The 23,068-nt window shown below is 26.4% G+C and overlaps 1 protein-coding gene and 1 long non-coding RNA gene across 2 annotated transcripts in view; both read right to left on the reverse strand.

The window, feature by feature from the left end:
* The window catches only part of LOC111618338 (myosin-11-like), a 36,899-nt gene extending 19,563 nt beyond the window's left edge, over positions 1 to 17,336 (reverse strand). Inside the window, exon 1 of the mRNA XM_023359841.1 lies at positions 17,239 to 17,336. Within this exon, the coding sequence (XP_023215609.1) occupies positions 17,239 to 17,304 (66 nt within the window). The 5' untranslated portion in view covers positions 17,305 to 17,336. The remainder of the gene's footprint in view (positions 1 to 17,238) is intronic.
* A 2,173-nt stretch (positions 17,337 to 19,509) lies between these two features.
* Positions 19,510 to 23,025, reverse strand: LOC111618310. The gene is made up of 3 exons (XR_002755556.1): positions 22,730 to 23,025; positions 19,968 to 20,001; positions 19,510 to 19,860 (listed from the first exon to the last, which is right to left on the reverse strand). It is a non-coding gene; the product is annotated as an uncharacterized LOC111618310 (long non-coding RNA).
* Between the last annotated feature and the right edge of the window lie 43 nt (positions 23,026 to 23,068).

Here is a 23,068-nt window from a genome sequence, read left to right on the forward strand (position 1 = left end):
ATTCTAGTCTGTAAAACTAACAGGAAATTTTGCATAAACATGCACATGCAATTATGAAATATTAATATAAAAAAAGTGTTAAGAAATAGTTATTCAGTTAATAGAATTTACATTTAGTAAACAATATCTCATTAATTTTCACAAGTGAATAATCAGATTGTTGTTGAAAGAAAAATTGTTTGGTAAGATAATAATTATATAAAATAATTAAAATAAAATATTGTAATATTAACGAGCAATTATTTATTATGACAATGTTATAATAAATAATTGCTTGTAAATATTACAATCTTTTATTTTTAATTATTTTTTAATTTAAAATATATGCTGTCTGTCTCAAATTAGTAGTGTCTTGCCTCTGTACATCATAATTTTCCATTAGCAATAGAATCGTGCTGGTCATCTATCTAACTCCTTTCAGGGAAAAATTTTTGAATTGAAATAATGTGACTTTCAGTTTGCTTTGGAAGTTCGTATATATTAATCAGTGCCTCCTGCCCCTAATCTTTCCATATCTAGTCTTGACTTTCATCTATCTAACTCCATTCTAGAGATTAAGGAAAGACAGACAGACAAACAGATGTATGACAATGGGAATTTATAGGTCTATAACTTTTCAAATTGCAGCCCAAAAAGTAACAAAAATAGAACCAATAAAACACATCATTATTAATATAATAACTGTTAACTTTTAAACATTTTAGATTAAACATTTTTTAAATTGATTTTTACTATATAATCTTTAATGAAAATAATAAAATATCACAGTTAGTAGTTTTCCTAAAGCATTATTGTTCATATGACTTTTTATATATCTTATGAAGCATACATTTTACAAAGAAATATATCTTGTATGGAATAATGAAATACATAAAACTAAGAATGCTTTATCATTTAAAAAACACAACAAAAGTATCTAAAAGACAAAGAATAAACATCTGAAAAGTAATTTCTCTTTGATACCACTAACAAACATCACAATTTTCTACTCAATGGAAACTACAAAACCAAATTTTAGATTATATATATATAAAAATAAAAAATAGTAATAAAAAAAAAATATTAAGTGAAATTATCTTTTATCAAGAACAGACTTTTTCATACTTGTATAATTAATTTAAATTTTTCAAACTCATTTTTACTCTGCATTTTTTTCTTGTTCTTATTGATTTTGGGCAGACTTCTAGCCAAAAACATTTTATCAGTTGCATTATTTGACAAAATAATTAAGAAAACTGCTGAATTGCAAAATAATGGGACACTAAATGGTCTAGATCAGGGATAGTCAATTTTTTTACCTACCACTTTCTGTATCTTTTATAACAACACAGTTAGTAAATAACTACCACCCACTTTTGTATCTTTGTTGGTAGTAAAATTTTCTAACCCACCCACCAGTTTTGCAGTAAATTAATTTAGTGCAACTGCAAAGTACTCATAATTTTTGAGTGGCAGTTTAGTAAAAATTTGTAGTTAAATTTATCTTTATATTTATATTTTGTATATGTTATAATACACAGAAATTTATTTTGCCAGTGTGCCAAGTATTTTTTTACATCAAACTGAAAAAAGTAGCTAAATCTGGTAACACTGATCCCACCACGAAACGAGCTCAACACGAGTGATGGCCACTGTTACAGTACAGTCTGCTCTGTCACTGAGTCATAGGTGCGCGGTGATAACGGAAAGTAGCTTCAGCATCAGACAAACCCCTACCAACAACCACAAAAGCTCAAATCACCCACTAGTGGGCAGTAGGGACCAAGTTGACTACCACTGGTCTAGATGGTAAAGGTACTGTACCAGTATGTCATTTTGGGGACATACTGATTCATCTTAATTGGTCCAGAAATCCTTATTTATTTATTTTCATTTTTGACTCTTTCTGATCTGTGTACACTAAGAGAACCTTTTTAATCATATCCATTATGGGTTTGGCCAAGTCCACAATAGGAGTGGCCAAGTGTTGAGGGACAGGGCCCAACAAATCCAGGACAAACCACTCATAAAAATATTCCTGGGGTTACTTGCCCAGATTTGATTCTAGTCTCCTAGAATAGTAGGTTGACACCATAAGATTACCTTGGAAATCTGCCCATCAATGTATTTGTAGCTTAGAAGCCAAAGAACATACATTACAAAAACTAAAGTTTTCAAAATGAAAAACCATATAGTATCAATTTTTTGTGTTTGTAATTCAAAAAGTACAAGCCAATTGTTGTTACTTTCACTATATAGCCTAGCCTGACAACAACCTCGGTGACATAGCATCAACCAATTTTTGGATTACATGACCATGCCCACCCTGCAGTCTCTATTTCAAACTAATTTAATACCTTACCTAGGCAAAAGTCCATTTTATTATTGTTAACACTGAAAAATCCAAAGATATCAGGCTGTTTGAAAATGGTAATTGTATGCTTAATAGTACTTTTTTCAGCTTTATTCCATTCTGAATGTAATCTCCAAAATACAACATAGAAATACAGAATACAATAATGGTAATCAATCTATTTACTAACTGTGTTGTTATAATTCCAAATAGTATTAACAATGCCAGGTCTTTTTTGGAACATAAAAGAAGGAACATCAAGTTTTGAGTAGAAACATTTGCCTAAAATGATTTAGATACTGAAAAAATAGATGCCATGTTACTCATATTCATCTGATGCTTTCTGTTCCTGAGTGATGAAGTGCTTTGTAAAACTCCTTAAGAGATGTTGGGACCCATTTGCAGAGCTTTTGCAAATTGTTGAATTTGGCAATGTTATTTGTTCTGTAGACACTGCTGATTACAGGAATGTTTGATGAAATTTGTTTTAATATTTATACAGAATGTATAATATACATCTGTATAAATTATGGTACAAACATATCACTGAAATTGGAAACTATCAGAAATGCAATCATGTTTCAGTGACTAAGAAAACTTAATTTAGCCAATATTCTGTATAGTTTTAGAACAGATTTATGATAGGACTTGGCCAGCAAAAATCATCTTCAGTCAATAACTCTCCAATACTGGGATAGAATACACATGCACAACATACCAATACCAGCACACTTGAAATTAAGAAATATTTACTAATATTTTCATCCATTTATAACAGACATCTTCATATATATAACAAAGAACAAACTGGCTGCATTAAAATCCTTTTAATGTAACCATTTTGAAGAGTTATTGACTGAAGATTACTTTGCCAGCCAAGTCCTATCATAAATCTATATCTCAGAAAATTAATTCGCTCAGTGCATTTGTGCTATTTCACTCACCTATGTCAGAGTTGAAAGGACTCACATGGGGCATGAGTCCTTTCAATTCTTGACTTCTAACTTGAACTGTGACATATGCCTTATATAACTGGCTATCTCTGCTCCTATTGGAAGTAGGACAGCTGACCACTGAAACAGCATTTACACTATTAGAGAAATATCAAGGTGCATTTAACTCATTTTGGTATAAAAATGAACACTGCCCTTTGGCTCTGGGGTACTGATATATGTTTGAATATATCTATAACTAGGTATACTCAATTACTACTTACAGAGATCATCATACCAATTTACTTAGTAGTAAACCTATATACAGTATTTGCAGTTACTGGTCTGTCTGCACTTTGTTCAGAAATCTTAAGAAAAAAAATTGCCTGATGGGTGCATCAGGCAATTTTTTTTAAGATTTCTGAAGCTAGGTTAAGTTGGATATTTCAGATGATGCTCTTTGCCATTAAGCTTTCCCATTATAAGCCTAGCAAAATCCACAATGGGCTTGAAAAAAAAGATCATCTCAGTGCCCAGGAGAATGTTTTAAAAATATGTATTTAATTGGAATTATTGATTACATACAACAATAATGACTTATTAGATCCATTGAAAAAGTTTGCTATTTGGTTATGGAAATATCACAAAAAAATAAGACATAAATTGGCATCTACATTTTGCACTTCTTTAGTTGTTTTTAATTTCTTTATTTTGTATACTTCTAATAGAATATTAGAAAAAATAAAAATAATCCAAATGAAGATTAAAGATTGAAAATAATAATGTAATAACAAGAATCTATAAAAATTCTAAAAAATTTAAATGCCTCATCAATGACATGAATGCATGATAAATATGTTTTGTAACAGTAAAATGTCCTTTCTGAAATTTTTTTGCAATAAGAAATTACTAAAATATATATTTTAATTTGGCTGCAATTTAAAAAAATTGTAGACCCATAAATTTCCACTGTTGTCCATCCACTTGTCTTTCCTTAATCTCGAGAACGAAGTTAGGTAGATGAAAGACAAGACCAGATATGGAAACCTTGGAAGCAGGAGGCCCCGAATAACTATATATGAACTTCTGGTGCAAATTGGAAGCCACGTTACTTCAATTCCAAAATTTTCCCCTGAAAATATTAGATAGATAACTGGCATAACTCTATTGTTAAAGGAAAAGTATGATGTACAGGGGCAAGCCACTATTAATTTGAGATGGTAAGCACATATTTTAAATTAAATAAATTAAAAATATAATTAAAAATTGCAGCCCAACATTGTGACAATGTCAAATAAATAATTGCTCTTTTTTCTTTTAAAAATATATAACTAAGTTACTATATTATGAATGAGAGCATTTATAAAATCATGTCTATGCTTTTGTTTTTAATAAATAGTTCTTTACAGGTAATCTATGATTTTGATATAAGAGTTCATATGAAATCATCTGTTTATCTTATTTTAGTAAATATTTTTTCAGTTGCTACAACATAGTTTACCAATGTAGATTATTCAATTTTTCCCTATATGGTGAAAACTTTTTATTTTTCACGAAAAACTTGTTAGAAAACTGTAAACTATTCTGTGCTAACAAGTACAGTAATTTATACTGGAAATTTCCTTTGACATTTAGCATGCTGCTTATAATTTTCCTTTTCTTTTTAGTTACGTTCTTGAAAATAACATTTAATTAGATAATAAGTGGGGATAGGTTGGTTAAAGTCATAAGTGCATATCAATCTTGGGTGATCAAAACCATATTTTACGAATTTTAATAGATTTATTTTTGTTTAATTCAGAAAATTAAATATAAACAGTTTTATTTAATTTTCTGGATTAAATAAAAGTGTTTTTTCTTACATGATAGATAAAATTTATATTAAAAAAATTGTTTTGGAACGTAAATCTATTTTTTATATGCAATGTGAGTCTCACCATAATGCGATTTTTATAATACAACATTTTAGTGGTACCTAACTACCGCGTTATACGAGGATTACCTGTATATATGTTCATTTTAATTAAATACTGTTTCTAGGTCTACTCGTTACACAATACATATATATCGGTAAACAACGTAGTCGCCAGAGGAAAAAAAAGAAATACTACAAATCTGAACAAACAGTTAAACTTTAACATAATTTGTCTGAATCAATATTGTAAACATATACATGTATGAACGTCTACATATCCATTCACAATATTTCAATATTTTACTTTTTTCTATGTTTCAAGCACGGACATTATGGATATATTATATATATCCATATGGGACAGAGGGGGACATATCTCACCAATACTTTTGTCTCCTTTCCCAACTTATTTTTATTTTATACCGTACTACAAAAATTAAAAGTAAAAACGAGTGTTGTATACAACAAGACACCATTAACTCGGCCTCCAATATTTATACCATATACAGATCGACCTCAATGCTTTCAAGAATCTATGGTTTGTTATGAAAATGACCTAATGCTAATGCGATTCTAACAGAAAGTATGAATTGGATACCGATATCTTACATCTTTCGATTTAAACTATCTATTTTTTACATAAGTTTTTTGTCTATTTGATTTTTAAAATACAAAATACCATTGTGGGTGTGGTAGAACCGATGATGGGCATGAAAAAGCCCCCCCCCCTTAGTACACACTAGGGTTTCTGAAACGGGATCCCGGTTGTTTTTTTAACCCGGGAAATTTTTCTTATCCCGGGAAATCCCGCAAATTTCTTAAAAATTCACTTTTTTTCTTATTTTGTGTTAAGGTTGAGGAGTTTTGCAAATAGAAAGCATAATTAACTCATTCACTGCCAGAATACATTTGTATTTATTAATTTTAAACCTACCTATTAGTTTTTTTAAATTTTTGCTCGTTATAGCATGTCACAAATGGTCAATAATCAATATATAGCTTATTTGTGGCATGACTATAAAAATTCTTTACTTGTCGGAACCTGTAATATCTGGAATAATTGTGCTTACGCTGTCTTGAGTTTTAACCATGCCCAGTAGCTTCAATAAATGCCTGACGCCAGATTGTGCAAATTGGGCAAGGATACAAACGAGTACAAAGTCTGCAAGTATGAAGTTTTTCTTCATAAACCTGATTATTAAAGCCAAATGAATTGCCGAATTATCGAGCTCTAAGCTTGATGCCGCTATTAAAGCAGCCAAGGTAGACAAATCAAGAATACTAGAGAGCGAAAGAAGTACTACAATCTCGAAAACGAACTCGAAAGCTTCCAGGCTACAGGTGAAAAAACACATAATATCTGTCTTCTCTTAAATGCATTAAACACTATTCCAATCACATCAATTGAATCGGAAAGGGCATTCTCGGTGGCAAGACTTTTCATTACTAAAATAAGAATTAGAGTGAGTTATCGGAGTATTGACCATCTTTGCTTTTTAAAATCTTATAAAAGTTTGCAATATTTTGTATTATATTTTATTTAAAAAACGAAAATTACCTTCTAAATTAGAAGTTCATTTTTTTAATTTTTAACTCAATTCAAAACTTTTTTTTTGTTGTTGTTGTATGCAGTTTCCAGCAAACTTTAATTAATTTTTTTCTATTTGTGAAAATTTCTACGTTATTTAAAGGTAATTTTTATTATAGGCCTATAGACCTAACACAGCATTATTAATATGATTTTGGAGGTTACAAAACTTTAAAATTACTTTAAAAAATGGAAAATAATTATATCATTTGATTTCAAGATATTTTGTATACCTTAAAAATAATTAATTTTATTCCGGGATTTCCCGGGATCCCGGGAAACAGTTCACTTTTATCCCGGGATCCCGGGACAAGCAAAATACCGGGAAATGAGAAACCCTAGTACACACAAGACGGAAAGAGTAACATGAAAAAACAGCTACCAATACCAACACAGTATAATACAAATTATCTTAAATAGGTTACTTATTGTTTACGAACCACTCACTATGTTTTATTAAGTCAAATATACTGTACGTACATTAATTATATTATGATAAGATAAACTTCTTAAGAATTAAACTTTATTATAAATTAATTTGTAACAATGATTAAAACGCTACATAGAAAAATGTAATTTATTGAAATAAATATAGGGCCTATAATTTTTTTTTAAGTTGTCAAATATCGTGCATTCAACTTAAAAACATTTACTCCAATAAACGATTGAAATTTTCCACTGACGTTATAAATAGCATGATCGAATTTACAAAACTGAATTGAATGAAGTTGCAACAATTTTTGAACTTGTTCCTAACACTACCTTCGTGCTGAATCACGAAAACGAGTTTACTTCGAACCGACGTTACTGTGATGTCAATGATCAAGCACCAAAACTTGCCTAGGTTAGAGTTTGAAAATATTTAATGGGAACACGTTATAAGCAGCAAATCAAAACAATACTCTATTTTGAGGAATGAAATTTTAATTTAAAAGATATTTTAGTAACCAAATAGGAAATAACTTTTAGAACTCGTACAAAATAATAATAATAATTATTATTATTATTATTTGCTAAAAACTAATTTCTCTCAAGCCCTAGATGTAACATATAAACCCAGCCTTTACTCCCACGCGCCTTCTACTCTTCGCGGACAGCTTTACTATTCTTTTTTTTTTTTTTTTTTTTTGAACAAATGATATAGGCCTACGTAGAACATTTCTTTGTTAATATAAAGCAGTCTCAAAGATTTTACTTTCTGTTAGTAAAAACAACATTCCTTTTATAGGGATAGAAACCACTACGGGGCCCTAAGTTTCCTCCTGGCTCGGAAAAAATCCCCATCTTTTCCCTCTCGACGTCACTATATAGAACAATGGCCAAAGTGCGGCTCTTTCAGACCCTTACTGCAGCTCCTATATACTTAAACAAACTTTTTTTTATATAAACTTGGTAATACTACACATACTGTATGTAATATTTTTTGTTGTTTGCTGACTATTAAATTGTGTAATACAAACACAGATTGTAAGAGTAACTCGCAACTTGAATAGGAAACTGAAAGCTAAGGATACGTTCGTATGAACTGAATTTTAAACAGTTAGTGTCCTAACTATAAACACACAAACCTTCTACCAATAAGTAATGAAAGCGAAACATTTATATGTATTTAGATATAAAGAAAATAAATTAGATTATAATAATTTTATTTTCTCAGAATTTTTTGATAACCTTTCTTATAAACCTACCCAAACGTACGCATTCTTAACCTAACATAAAGAGTAATAACCAGAGACGGATTTAAGACGGGACGCAGCTGTCCCTGCACCTCCCTTCTGGGAGATTTCCCGAATAAACCGGGTATCTCAGATTGCAAAAAATTTTGTAAGGCATATTGTTTCCTTTCTACACCACCTCTAAAGATTTCAGGATTCGCTACTGGTGATAATTATAGTATTTTAAATGTATATATAAAGTTTGCCCGTCCCTGATGTAGATAATCTTTTGGGTTCTAAACTTGTACTTATTAAAACATTAAAACAAAATAAGAATGATACTTTATGTAGAATATCTGCTCCTATTACAGTACTTTACAGTAAAACTAATAAAAAGTTTAGAAATATATATAATTTGAACATTTTTTCCCCTTACTATAAATTATTAGATGAAGTGTAAGAATTATAGTGTTGATAACAATATCAACTAGTGATATTAGATACTGAAAACTAACATTAGAAAAAAATATAATTTTTACATTTTAAAAATAAATTGTGTTGAAAAATTAATATTTTATCAAAAAATTAGACTTGGAATTATAAATTTTCTCGAGAAAATTCCGTATCAACTAGTTTTAATTGAACAATGGTAATATAACCAGTTGGATGACTGAGACAGATAGAGTCAATCTCCTGCTCTGAAGGGCATGATTCAAACAGAGAGAGTTTTAAATTTTTACATTATGATCTGACCCGGAAATATGTCGAGCTTCGTTCCCTACCACTTGGCAATCTCATTACGATTAGAATCTATAATGGACATATTATATAGGCCATTTCGGTGCCCTCATAGGGAGGAAAGAGTTTAATATTTATACAATATATACCTGTATATGTATGTATAGTGTTATATGTAATCACGTAACATATTATACATACGTTTCCAAATACAGAAAATATTAACAAAATAATATTAAATTCATTAAATTTAATATTTAATGTAAATTAAACATTCCAAAATGATTCTGTGCATTTTCTCTCACTTGAATATTTTATTTATTTATGAATTCTAAATTAAACTATATCTAGAGCTTAAACATTAATCTACAAAAGTTCAATTACACAATAAAAGAAAATTTCCACAAATGATATTTGTTAATTAAATACATCATTAGCAACTTTTAAAAGACACGATCATTTATATTTTATCTGTTCTGTCAATAATTACATTTTTCATAAGCCATTACAAAATTGAATTTTTTGGGGAATATTACTGGTATTATTATTCAGCAATAATTCAAATTAGAGTGAAAATTTCTACTGTTATTCCTTGGCAAAATTTTTTGTAAAACAAAAATAAATCAGTTTTGTAATAATACAAATATCATAATATAGTAATTAAAAAATAACTAATTATAGTTTACCATTTCTTACATTTGTTGGCTTAATAATCTTTTCATTAACTAATAGTAATTGCTATTACTTAAACAACCAAAATTTGTATTTGAATATTTAATTATGCCAATATCTTTACTAAATATTATGTTAAAAATGGCATATTTATAGAAAGGAAATGATATGGAAAAAGTGCTCTTCTTTCCCCATTCTACTTTATTGGTTATAAAATATAATTAACAGCGACAAAAATAAATTTATGTTTTCTATTACCTCTGAGTTTAACTTTGCACGTTTTCGTTAAACTTTAAAAAGTAATTGCCTTGTTTGCTCTATCCAAAAGTAACTTTACTTATGCAAAAGGAAGTTTATTACGTATATCAATAAATATTTTAATTCGGATGTTGTTCAAATGTATACAAAATTGTTTTGAATCAAATACAAATATTTGAAACTGTAATAAGTTTATTTTAAGACATTTGTTTTATTAAATAAAATAAAAGTATGAAAATATGAAACTAGAGTTTCTATTCTTTAATCGTTATTTCTTGAAGATTTTCTAATTCCACCGATCTTCCTCCCATTAACGGCTACGATTTTAATAAAAATCGTATTAAAATCATAGTCATAAATAGTTATAGTTATTTCTCATTACTTCAAGTAATCGTTTTTCTAGTTTACTTAGTAACTAATTTATAATTTATAAACTCAGAATCATCCATTGTCCTTTTTTTGAGTGACAGATACGCCAAAAATTTCTATTTCGCACGTTCGTATTTATTTACGATTTTCATATAACATTATATTCATTTTCATATGCTTCAACGTCAAAAGATTGGCCGAATGCCATTTGTCGTTATTTCATTGACTTTTTAGGCAAGAAATATCAATTTATATGGTCAGTATTAGTATTGTCTATAATGTATAAGTTTGATTCACGATGGATCAATCAGCTTGAAACGATGATCTGAACGATTCCTATAAACTACTTTAGATCCTTCTTAGAAGGAAACATATCTTATCGAGTGGTCATCCGTCAGACAAGTCGTGAAAAATCCATATTATCAGATCCCAATGAATCTGGTCATTCGTGAGTTTTCAGGACAAATTCCGATCCTGGTTATTCGAGACTTTCGAGTCAGGTACTACTATTGTTCCTTATCTAAGACGACGGGTACCACTGCAAATCAAGATCATAATGAGAAAAAATATATTAATCATACATTTCTCTGTATACAGTGCTGGTGCATTGCGAAAAGCGAAACATGAAAACGAAGAAGAATCTGTAGTACAAACAAAATTCAATGAATTTTAAATTTATCAAAACATTATGTAAACTTTCAAGACTACATTTATAAAAATTTACTAGCAAAAAGAACAAAGGTTTCTTATTAAAGCATCATAAATTAATACTTTCTGTTTTTACCATATAAAAGTCTGCATGTGTTTATAAATATCTTTAGTCTCATGAAAATTTTGAGTTTGCAAAAAGTTTTGAAAATAATATTTATTTATAGATTTAAATTAAAAAGATTTGCCTGAAAGAAATTCTATATTAGAACAAGCAATCTAAAACTTTTGATTTTTGTAACATCCCATCAAATTGAATAAAAATATTTCACTTTCATTCTAGGCCCTATATTTTTATTCAAATGTATTAATGACGACTTATGGAAAATAAGTATTACAGTAGTTTTAAACCATACTGTATTTTTCTTCTACGATGTCATTTTATCAAATTTTCTAAGGAAAGGAACCACTTGTACGGATTTCAATAGAAACTTTAATTATAACACTTATAAACGTTTTCGTGTTTGATCTTTCCCAAGCTTATTCAAACATAGATAGTACAGTACATATAGAATAAAATAGTCATTTTACTATACTGTATAGTGCAGCTTTTTTCTGTTTTTTTTTCGGTCAGATATGATATTAATGAAAGCATTATAATGTTAAAAAATGTAGTAAAAAATGAATTTATATTTGGAAAAATAAATTTAAATATATTTGTTGGGGGAAATATCATTATGACATGAGTCAGAGAATAAAAGATTTATTACAAAACTGATTCATCGGCTTGAAAAAGAGTAACGGGCCAATACTATATTCCAACTGCTTTAATAGTTATTGCAGATTCGCATCTGAAAGGGGTTGAATGAGTCTCAAAATATGGCAAAAGCAGCACTGAAGAAGAAAAATCTAAGTGGAACACCAGAGCGAATGCAAGGGCAGCGCTAAGTGATAAACATGTTAAACATTACATCAAGCTATAGAACTCCTTTTAACAATAAAAAATGTAAAAGTTAATAAAAATATAGAAGCAACAAAAAACACTTTTTTGAGATCTCAAATACTCTTTTAATATATACGTATACAATACTTTATCGTCACACCAAAAAGTTATTATAACATTATTAATAAAAATATAAGCAGCGTATACTTTAAAATCACAATTTTAGTTCAAATATTTTACAGAAATTATTACTTTAAATAAATTTTATTAATTAATTTAGTATGTTAAAGGTTGTTTTAAGTCAAATCTGAAATTGAAGATTATTAGTTTGGAAAAAATAAATAAATAAATTCTATGATGATATTTGAAAATTTGCATCGGGAAGTAACGTTGTAGAAACCATGTAGCAAGATGCAATAACACTTAAGGTCATATTTTATTTCTTTCATTATATAATGGATTTAATTTTAAAAAATTCAAACGTTAAATCCAGTATAAAAATTTTTTGTAAAAGAAATGGTTGTATAAGATAATTATTTGAATAAAAGGTGTCCAAAAGTTATTGATGCCAATTTTCAGAAATATTTGTTCTTATTAAAAGAAATCCAAAATGATTATCCATTTTACGACTGTAAATCAGACCTGGCACTCTTAAATCTTGTTAAGAATTTTCTGAAAATCAGATGAATTAAAATTGAAAAATTAATGTTAAATTTACTGCAGAGTATCAATAATAATTTTTTTTTTCCATTCACATTTAGATTTTTCTTCAAATATAGATAAAATAAACTCGTTAAGCTGTTATAATCATGATACATTTTATTAAGGAATGCATATTCCGTATATTGGGCGAATGCTTTACAGTAATTTCTTCGAAATGTTTCGACACATATCTAAAGAACTTCATCGCTTACTGTAAATATCTATAAAATTTCAATCAATTTAATAATACTTCATATAATATATNTATATATATATATATATATATTATACGTTAAATCATTTAGTTACGAAAATTATTTATTTCTTTATTTTATTCTAAAGTTAGACAATTTTATAAAAATTTGAAATATCGTTTTGTTTAAAAGTTTATTAGTTTTAAAACAATTTATAACTTTAAAAATCGTTACTCTTGTTTATGTTACGCATAAAAAGAGAGAAAAATCTGCTTTCACAAACAAAAAAATTTATTTTATTTGCGCTTTCAAACGATTTCTTGCTCTCAAAAATATTAGATAAAATAAATTTTTGTTACCGAAAATAGTTTTTCTATGTTTTTTTATGCTAAAAATATGTAAATACTAGAGTTATTTTATCATCTTGAAATAAACTGTAAACAGATTTTACAATCACCCACTTCAGTTTTGTACACAAAGAAATACATGACTCACAGTGATAATTCACAAATAACAGACAAAATATTTTAAACTTTTGTAGATTTAAAGACAAAATTATATTCATATTATAAAATAAATTTAGGGTTACGGGATCTTATATCTATCTGATAATATTTATAACATTACATATCATTTTGGCATTTATAAACCTAGACTTATAAACACTTTTCTGTATCCTTTAATCCGATTATACGATCATCATCCGATTAAAAAATATAAAAGTGGTTATTCTGTTTGTAAAGTTAAGGATTATAATTTCTTATCTGAAATACCACTATATAATGGACTATAAAGCAATTATATAATCGAACTATCCTAAATTATCTATATTGCAATAAAATTTATAAATAGAACTAAGAGATAATAACCCGACATTTGAGTTCATTGATATTACAAAGCTAAAGAAGATTCTTCACCTTAAACAATTAAGTTGAAATATCTAATAGTTAACAGTTTCAGTGATCAATCTCGTTATTAAAAAAAGTTTTTCTATTTTTAAACTATATGATATATGTGAATGATTCCATAATAAAAATATGTTTGATTAATTTTTATTCTATTGTTCTATTGAAACTTCTTAATATTTTATAAAGAAATAATTAAACGATATAAAATTATACTTTTTAATAATAATAATAATAAATTGTCTAATAGTAATAAATGCATTTTTTTCTTTTTTTACGATTATATATTAAAACTTTTTACAATACTCTATTCCAAATTATTTACATTACAAAAAACTGTTCAGTTCTTTTTAAATTTATAATTATTCTTTAGAAATAATAATAAATACTTTAAAAAATCAATTAATTACTGCCATTACATTGATCTTATATGAACTCTTGAATATTTTAATTTCATAAAAAAGTTCAGTAATGCATTAGAATTATGAAACTGTTGAATCCCATTTATTTTTCATAAACATAATACACTTTAATTGTCTTTAGGTAATAAATATATAAAAGCATGATCAATTGTTTAACTATGATCAAATATATTAATCATACCATTATTTTTGATAGAAGTTCCTACGTGAAAATTTCTGGACGATTTAATTTTTTCTACAAAATATTCTCTAATTTAAATTTACTTTTATACGTCTAAATTAATCAAAAAGCATAAAATTTATTCATTCAAAAAATTTAACTAATGATATTAATTATTCATCAATCGTAATCGTTATGCAAAAAACCAGACAAGCAAGATAATATATAATACAAGTTAACATGTTTTTGACATTAGATAGAATGATTTTAAATAGAATCTAAAAACGCTAAGCTTCTCGGAGATCTAAAATATTTTATTACTAATATAAAATATTTAAGAATTTATTTTTCCCCTATCCCCTATAGCGGTTAAAATTTATTATAATATAACATATTAAATGTTTTACTATCTAGATTATCTTTTAAAATAGCTATTTTAAATATTCTTATATCAAATTTCAAAATTTACGATATATAAAAAGGATTAAAATATTTAAATCAATTGTTTACTACAATCAATCTAAACAAGGAGAAAGGAAATTTTAAGTAATTACTATAAATATACTTACTATTAAAATATATTTCTAATCAAAAAAACGTAAAAAAACATTTTCGAAAGTTTTCAAACATTTCCTGTTGTTGTGATCAGAGTTAGAAGGGCAAAACGTACAATTGCTATATGTTTCCTTTCGATGGTATCTAAGCAACGGTGTGAGGTATAAAATGAGGGAGATGGGAGGAACGTCTATATATGACGAAACTACCAAAGAGTCATAAGAGTCACGTCATTCGAGGACGAAAAATCGATTTTGACTGTACCAATGGTCAGAGAGAAAGACAGAAAACAACCGGAACAAATTCAAACGATTTTTTCCTAATAGTCAGTGAAACGATGACTGTTTTCAACAATAAATAAAAAAATAATTTACAAATATTATAATCATAAAGCTATTTTATCTCGTCTATTGCCTAATCGTCATATTTATGCTGAAAAATTAGAATATTTTGTATATATATATAAATATGCACTTAAAATTAACAGATTAAAATTTATATAGTATATAGAGTCAATANACTGTTCATATATATATATATATATTTTTTTTTTTTATTTATCATATCGAAATTTGAGAATTATTATTAATCATAAATGCATACTTTATGTCACCTAAACTGAATAAACTTCCGTCATTAATCTAGATAGAAGAGGAGATGTTGTTCGATTTATAAAAGAAAAAATTCAAAACATGGGAAAAATATAGTCGGACATTGTTCTGGCAAAAAGCCAACCTCCAGACTAAAGAAAATCGAAAAATAAACAAATAAAAAGTCTCTCCACCTCTTAATTGCGATTCTCTAATAGATAGTTCGATTTTCGATGAGTGAATAATTATATTTTTCGTTGAATTGATCGATTCCAAAAGACATGATGAAATTAGTACATATTCAAATGTGTTTTTGTTTTGTTGTTTCTTTTTTTTTTTTTTTAACTGACCAAAAGGACGACAGTCGCCATTAGGAGGGACATTCTGTCTAGTAAACAAAATTTATGAATCCTTCCTCTAATTCCATTAAAACGTTTCCTCATTTTAATAAAATTAAATTATTCATTTTAACTGTTTAATAATTGCATATACAAAAACTTATTTTTTAAAATTGTGCTATTATTTATAAATAATAATAATAAATAAAATTGATAAAATTATTCATTCTATATAATATTTATTCTATTCATAAATTCAATTATATATGGAAAAGAAAAAAATTTAATACTTGACACATTTTTCTCAACTTTAATATTTTTAAAGATAATAGAAAATTTTATAAACTTAAGTTTTTAGAACCTTTTATGAATTATATATAATGTCTATACACCTATACATACATCATACACACAACTTCTTCTATAAAGAAAATTGTTTTAAAATTATAATGGACATTTATTATTTAATTTATTAATTATAAGAAGATATACTGTATATATATTAATTTTTTTTAATAAATAAAATAATATACATTGTTAGATTGTTTTTCTATATAAAAACAACTAATTCTATATATGAACATTAATATAATAATTACTGTAATTAATTTATTTAGATAAATTAATGCCATGTAATTTTGTTAATTTATCACTAATAGACATATATTTCAAGTTCAGATATTAATAATGATTAAACGTTAAAAATTAAATACTTAATATAAATAATTTAGGAATTTCTTTTAAATATTTTAAATAATTGCCCCTTAGGCTTAGCTTCACATCATAACACCGAGCCACGCCAGGAAGCCGAACTTGCGGGGTTTTAGTTTAAAATATCTTTTTTTCGATAGTATTTTATAAACATTTAAAATGATATTACTATTTAATTTTAAGGAAGAAAGAGAAAATCGTGCAAAGATTCACCTCTTACATTGATATGGTCTATAATGGTCTGCACGTCTAAATCTACTTTAGAATGATCACAAGAGGAAAAAGTCTCTCTAAACGTTCACTAGATGGAGCGGCATTAGCACCCGCTAAACCGAAATCGACCAATCGGAGAAGGTTACACGAATCGTATGCGCTGATTATATTTTGACTAAATAAGTTTAAAATTATTTCATTCGATTTCATAAATTGTCGCAATGAATAATTTTTTTGGTTTTATCGCTAATATTGTGCAGAATTTTGTTTTAATTCGTACAAGAATATAATGTCTGAAACAATCACGTGATAACCTTGAATCGCCTTTAAATCTTACGTTTTACTTTGAATCGCACGAATGAACCGAGTATAAAGAAATAAAAGAATGGTATATTTACTTCTGTTGCCCTGGCTAAGTGCCTTTCTAATAACAATCTTTCCTTGGAAGACTGCTTAATCATCATATGCAACTCCGAAATATCGTGATATATTGTTCCGTTCTGTTAACAAAAACAATATATATTTATGTACTATTTCAAAATTTCCTTGGAAGACTGCTTAATCATCATATGCAACTCCGAAATATCGTGATATATTGTTCCGTTCTGTCTAAAAAAACAATATATATTTATGCATTTAAAAAAATAAAGGATGAAATAAAAGAAAAAAAGAATTTAACAGTTACTTTCCAACTAATACAAAAAAAAATAGTGCATATGATTACATGTTTAATTTGCTTAAATTAAGGTAGCAATTTTTCGCTTCTCACTNTCAAATAATCATTCAATTTCATAAGTAAATAATGTACATTACTCAATAACATAAGTAAATAATGCACATTACTCAATATATAGCATGTATTCATTTACATTGAATACAAGCTATATATTGGCATATCATTTTCTACTTGAACAAATAATCTCTCTTCAATGACAAAAACAATTTCTTTAAATTTATCTGATTCATTTTATTTTGCTTCTTTTAATTGAGAAATAGCAGTAGACCTATTAATAACTTTTTTAAAAAAGAAAATTTAAAACTTAGAAATCTGCATTGTAATTGCTAAATGTAATTCCCTTTAAGTTATGAATATATACGTGATTTTATGACAATACAGACAAATAAAAATTACTTTTGAAAGATTCAAGTGTGTATTTATAAACGCATACTTTTTAATATATATTTAAATTTAAAACATTTAGAAATATACACGTAATTTACATGCACACCTTTATATACACACATACATTTAACACTCCCATACAGTATTACTGAATTGAAGAATCGTTGCATAGAAAAAAATAATTTTTTTGATTTCATCTATAATAAATAATATGAACATTTTAAAATCATATTTTAGTTTATTTCATTTACATCTTTATAAATTATATTTTTTAATAATTATTTTAAAAGTAGTTTATGGTTGTTGGCTTATTTTATTTTGTTATTAATAAGTTGATTACAACGTTATATTTAATGGAGTATCAAATATTATATCCCAACCGAATATATTATTTGTGGTATAGTTGAGAACAGCCTAATAGGTAAGACAATCGGCAAAGTTTAGGCAACAGTTGAAAACTTAAATTAAGATAGATCGCACCTTTCAATCGATAATGAAAAGTAATATTGGGATAAAAATTGTACAGAAATTCTAGATAAAAAAAAATTGGGAAATATAAATGTAATTGCTATACTAGGCGAAATAATTTATAAGATCTTATTAATGATTTGAGAAAATATTAAAAATTAATAGTATTTAATTACATTTTTGCTCATGATTACGATACAGATTTTGCATGATAATCAGAGAAATCCTGAATATCTTTAAGTAAACAGTAAGAATAATATTGCAATATGAGATTTATGAATTAAAAACTCCGGAATCTTATCATTATAGGCCTATATATTTTTTCCTTTTCCTTTGGTAATAAACGCAGGCTATACAATACAATCATATAATAATTTTATTTCAAAAATATTTATTCACATGATTAAATATTAAACTTTGATTATAATAATAGAAATAATAAAATATAGTATATTTGAATTCGCAAAAAATAAAATAAAATCATTATAGCATTTATAAGGTTCTAGATCTATCGTTTTCAAACTCTATAACATGTCATCGCTTCTTTAATTTTTCACTAACTCTACAAATAAATTTAACGTTTGTCATTCCTATTTTTTCAAAGAACATTTACTGTTTATAATATAAAATAAAGTAAAGGAAAAGTTTTAAACTAAAATCATTTAAAAGCTTTGTTTTTTAATAAATAATATAAAAGAGTATTCTTTCTTTCTTCTCTATTTTTTTCATATTTGAAGTAACGGTAAATTAAATGCTTCTAAAAATCAGATATTTTATTTAATATTAAAAAAGAAAAACAATTTTCTTGTGTCGCACTTAACTAAATAATAACGATAGCATTTAACGTAAACATTACATATTGTATAATTAACGAACAACCGCTTATAAAATCGCTATCATTAAAACAATTTCAGTAACATATTACAAGTAAATTACATATACATTAATTAAATAATTTAAACTCGTAGTGAATTAGAATGTAAATTAACATAAAATATTTAATACATGACTATTAGTTTAATATTAATTCTAATGTAATTAAACATATTAATCTTCCTACAATTATTTGAAGGTCAGTATTTGGTATCAAACAAGTTACAATCCATAATAATTCTTAACAAGGAAGTGATTTCTTAAACAATAGAAAACTTTTTTTTAATAACCTTCGCGTTAACGTGTTATTACTAATTATAGTATTCACTCGTGTTTAATAAGAAATATAAGAAATCAAACCTCTTTTTCTTTTTGTAGAACAGTCATTTTATTTTGTAGTTTTTCTTTATTAGAAACTACTTCTCTTTTATAGAATTCTTTTTTGGGGCGCCTTTCCAATTCTACTTCCATTCTTGATGTTGACAGAATGGATCTTTCACATTTTCCATAAATTTTCAGAAAAATGTAATTTTTTATTTGTCACATCTTCGAACATCTGCGAAATAAGAATAAAATTTTTTTTTTTGTATAAACGAGCTCTTATTTAAATTAAAATTCGATTTGTTTTCTATAGAAATACAGACTATTTAGGCCTATTCTTACCTCTATCCCGGCCACTTAATAAACATTAATAAACCTGAAATAAATCATATCTAAATTTAGTACATATTAACGTGGTTAAGTGTCATCATAATTGTATCTATTTGTTTTTATTTTTAGTAAATATAAATAGCAGAACACGTTATGTAAGTTCATTACTAATTTATGTAATAAGTAGTTTTTTTCCAAGAAAATTTTACAAGAATTAAATTTAATTTTCGCAAACGAATTACTTCTTACTAATTTGAACCCCATTTACAAACTATTATAAATTAAATAAAAAGATGTTAATCAGTAAATTTAAAACAATAAAAATTAATAAAAGAAATGCTTTTTTAATGATTATAATCAGTTACACAAAACTATATTAGAAAAATGACTAGTATTAAAGCTAAAAAAAATACAGGTTATAAAAACTGTTCAAAGAAAAAAGCAATGATTAATGTCTAAACATCATCAATCAAAATCCGGGTTGATTAAAGTTAACATAAAAACGGTCAATAAGGTTCATGGCTAGATTCAGTTCATTATTAGGATTTGTTTTGTAAAATCATTAAAAATGTAACAACGTAATTTGTACTAAGCTATTTATATAAAATATTAATTTTTTTATAATTTCACCGCATATTCCGATATAATACTACAAATACGTGACTGTTTTCATTATATGACACGACAGTCAAACCCTTGAAATTTTTTTCTTTTCTTTTCAGGTAGAGAACATTATCAGCGGAACAAAGATAAATATATTTCATTGAAAACTATTTATAACTTTGACACAGACTACTATACACATGGCAATAATTCAAGTGCTTAATGGGTTCGTGAGACAGTACCTTCTTTTTTTTTATCACCAGACTATATCATGCTCAAGCTATATCTATTGTCTCCAGATCTAAAAATCTATCACTCGTTTTTTTTAAATTCATTTTATTGTACAAAGTAAAAAAATGTACTTATATTAAACTTAAATAAATCGGATTTATATACGTGGACACAAATTTTTCTATAAGTCTATATCATCTTCATTACCTGTATGGCTAAAATAATATATTACATAACGGTAGTTATATTATAAATATAAGGTTCGACGATTTCGGGATACATTCCACTGATTTCACTTATTAGATATGGATTAATTATTTTGTTATGCAAAAATTCTATACGGTTGTTTATTAATACTTAATAAATATTTATTATTATTATTTTTCTTTCGAGTGCTTCTTAATTTCGTCGAGAAGAGCATAGTTTTTCTTGCTGTTGAATGAACTTAATGAATCATTAATAAGCCGTTGATTGAATATATAATTCATGTTAACATACATACAGTAGATCGGAACGAAAGAAGTTGTACGGAACCGCAACTGGAGAGCTGTCACCGCGTATAGGATGGTTGAATGACTTTCTAGGATGAACACAGACGTCAATGTCCTATATAACTGAATGAAATTTTCCTCGGTGTTTAATACATTAAAAATATGAAACCTTGTATTAATAAGAGATATATTATATGACCACTATTCTATTTTCAACAGAAAACGGTTAAAACTGTCGAATAACTACTACAATATTTTTCCATCATTAGTCATGCAGTTCATTATACGACGAATGAATTAAAAATATATATTATAATAATATATGTATATGAATTATGCATATAGAAATAATTAACTGCTGGCAATCATCTGGATCATCTGAACTTTATCTGTCATATTTTTTGATTGAAGATTTTTTTTCTAAAAGATTTTATTATTCTTTAATGCATTTTAATTAATAAATACAGCTTTTATATTAACTATTTATTAATTTTTTTATCCATAACTTATCTGCAATATATCTAAATCTCTTGCATTTTAAATTTAAATATTATCATCCTGATCATTACTACTACTATTATTTCAATAAATTAAATATCAGATATGTATGATATATTATTAATCTATTTAATTCCTAATTCATAAAAATAGTCTGAATATTTAAAGACTTTAAAAATAGTATGAGACAGGGAAAGCCATAACAATAATATATTGATGATGATAAGAAGCATTATATAACTATGAATGTAACTGTAAACCAAGATCAATACATTATATATTATAAATTTTGAGTATTACACAGGTATTCATCAATGTAGAAATTCTTTACAGTAATAAAATACACAAAGAGGGCTTTATACATAATATTTAATATCAATTTTTTCATCATTTTACTTTATAGTTTATTATTGTATTTTACATATTTGTATTATTCTGAAAACTAATATATAGCAACAAAAGATCGAAATTTATGTACTAGTATTTAGATTTCTTTTTAAAAAAGAAATTATATATCAGATATATAAATGAAATATATAAAATTTGTTATACTTTTACCTGTGTTAAATGTGTTCATGCCTGTGTTAAATGTTTCATATATTGTATAGTTATCATGTATTATATACAGATAAGAGAAGTACTGTATATTATTTATGTCTATATACAAAACAGTAGTACTAAAATACAATATTTTTTGTTTATTATGTACCAAAAATAAGATACATTTTGTACTGAGTCAATAACTTTCTAGTTCATAGATAAAATAATATATTTTTTTCTTTAAATTTTTATAAAAATAACTAATATTCAAGGTCATACTTCCGGAAATACACCTGAAAAAATAAGGATTCAATTCATTTGCATTGGAACAGTACGTATGTTGTCATACGAAATACCAAAATATACATTATGTATACAGTATATGCATGTATTGTATTGAAGTTGACATACCTGTTGAATCATACCTGACAGGTGTACACGCTTTGTATTTTAATCTTCATTTTATAACAAAAATACCAACTTCTTTCGTGGATTATATCTTTCCTTTCGAAGATCGCAATCTCATATTACTAGCGCACTTTACGTAACAAAAAAAACACTGTCTCTTTCGTCTCCTACCTGTTTTCACTGTAGGTCGCCATTACTATTATTAGTTTGCCTGTCCACCGCCAGGGAGAAGCACTTATAAGTATCTTATTTGAAATTTGAATTATTTCGAAACAAATTAAATTCTAAAGTAAATAATACAACAATAATAATTATTTTAGTGTTGCCAACTTTCGTGTATAT

The sequence above is a fragment of the Centruroides sculpturatus genome, unplaced genomic scaffold (genome assembly GCF_000671375.1).
Source record: "Centruroides sculpturatus isolate CEXI.00-Female unplaced genomic scaffold, Cexi_2.0 scaffold92, whole genome shotgun sequence".
In the NCBI taxonomy this organism is placed as follows: domain Eukaryota; kingdom Metazoa; phylum Arthropoda; class Arachnida; order Scorpiones; family Buthidae; genus Centruroides; species Centruroides sculpturatus.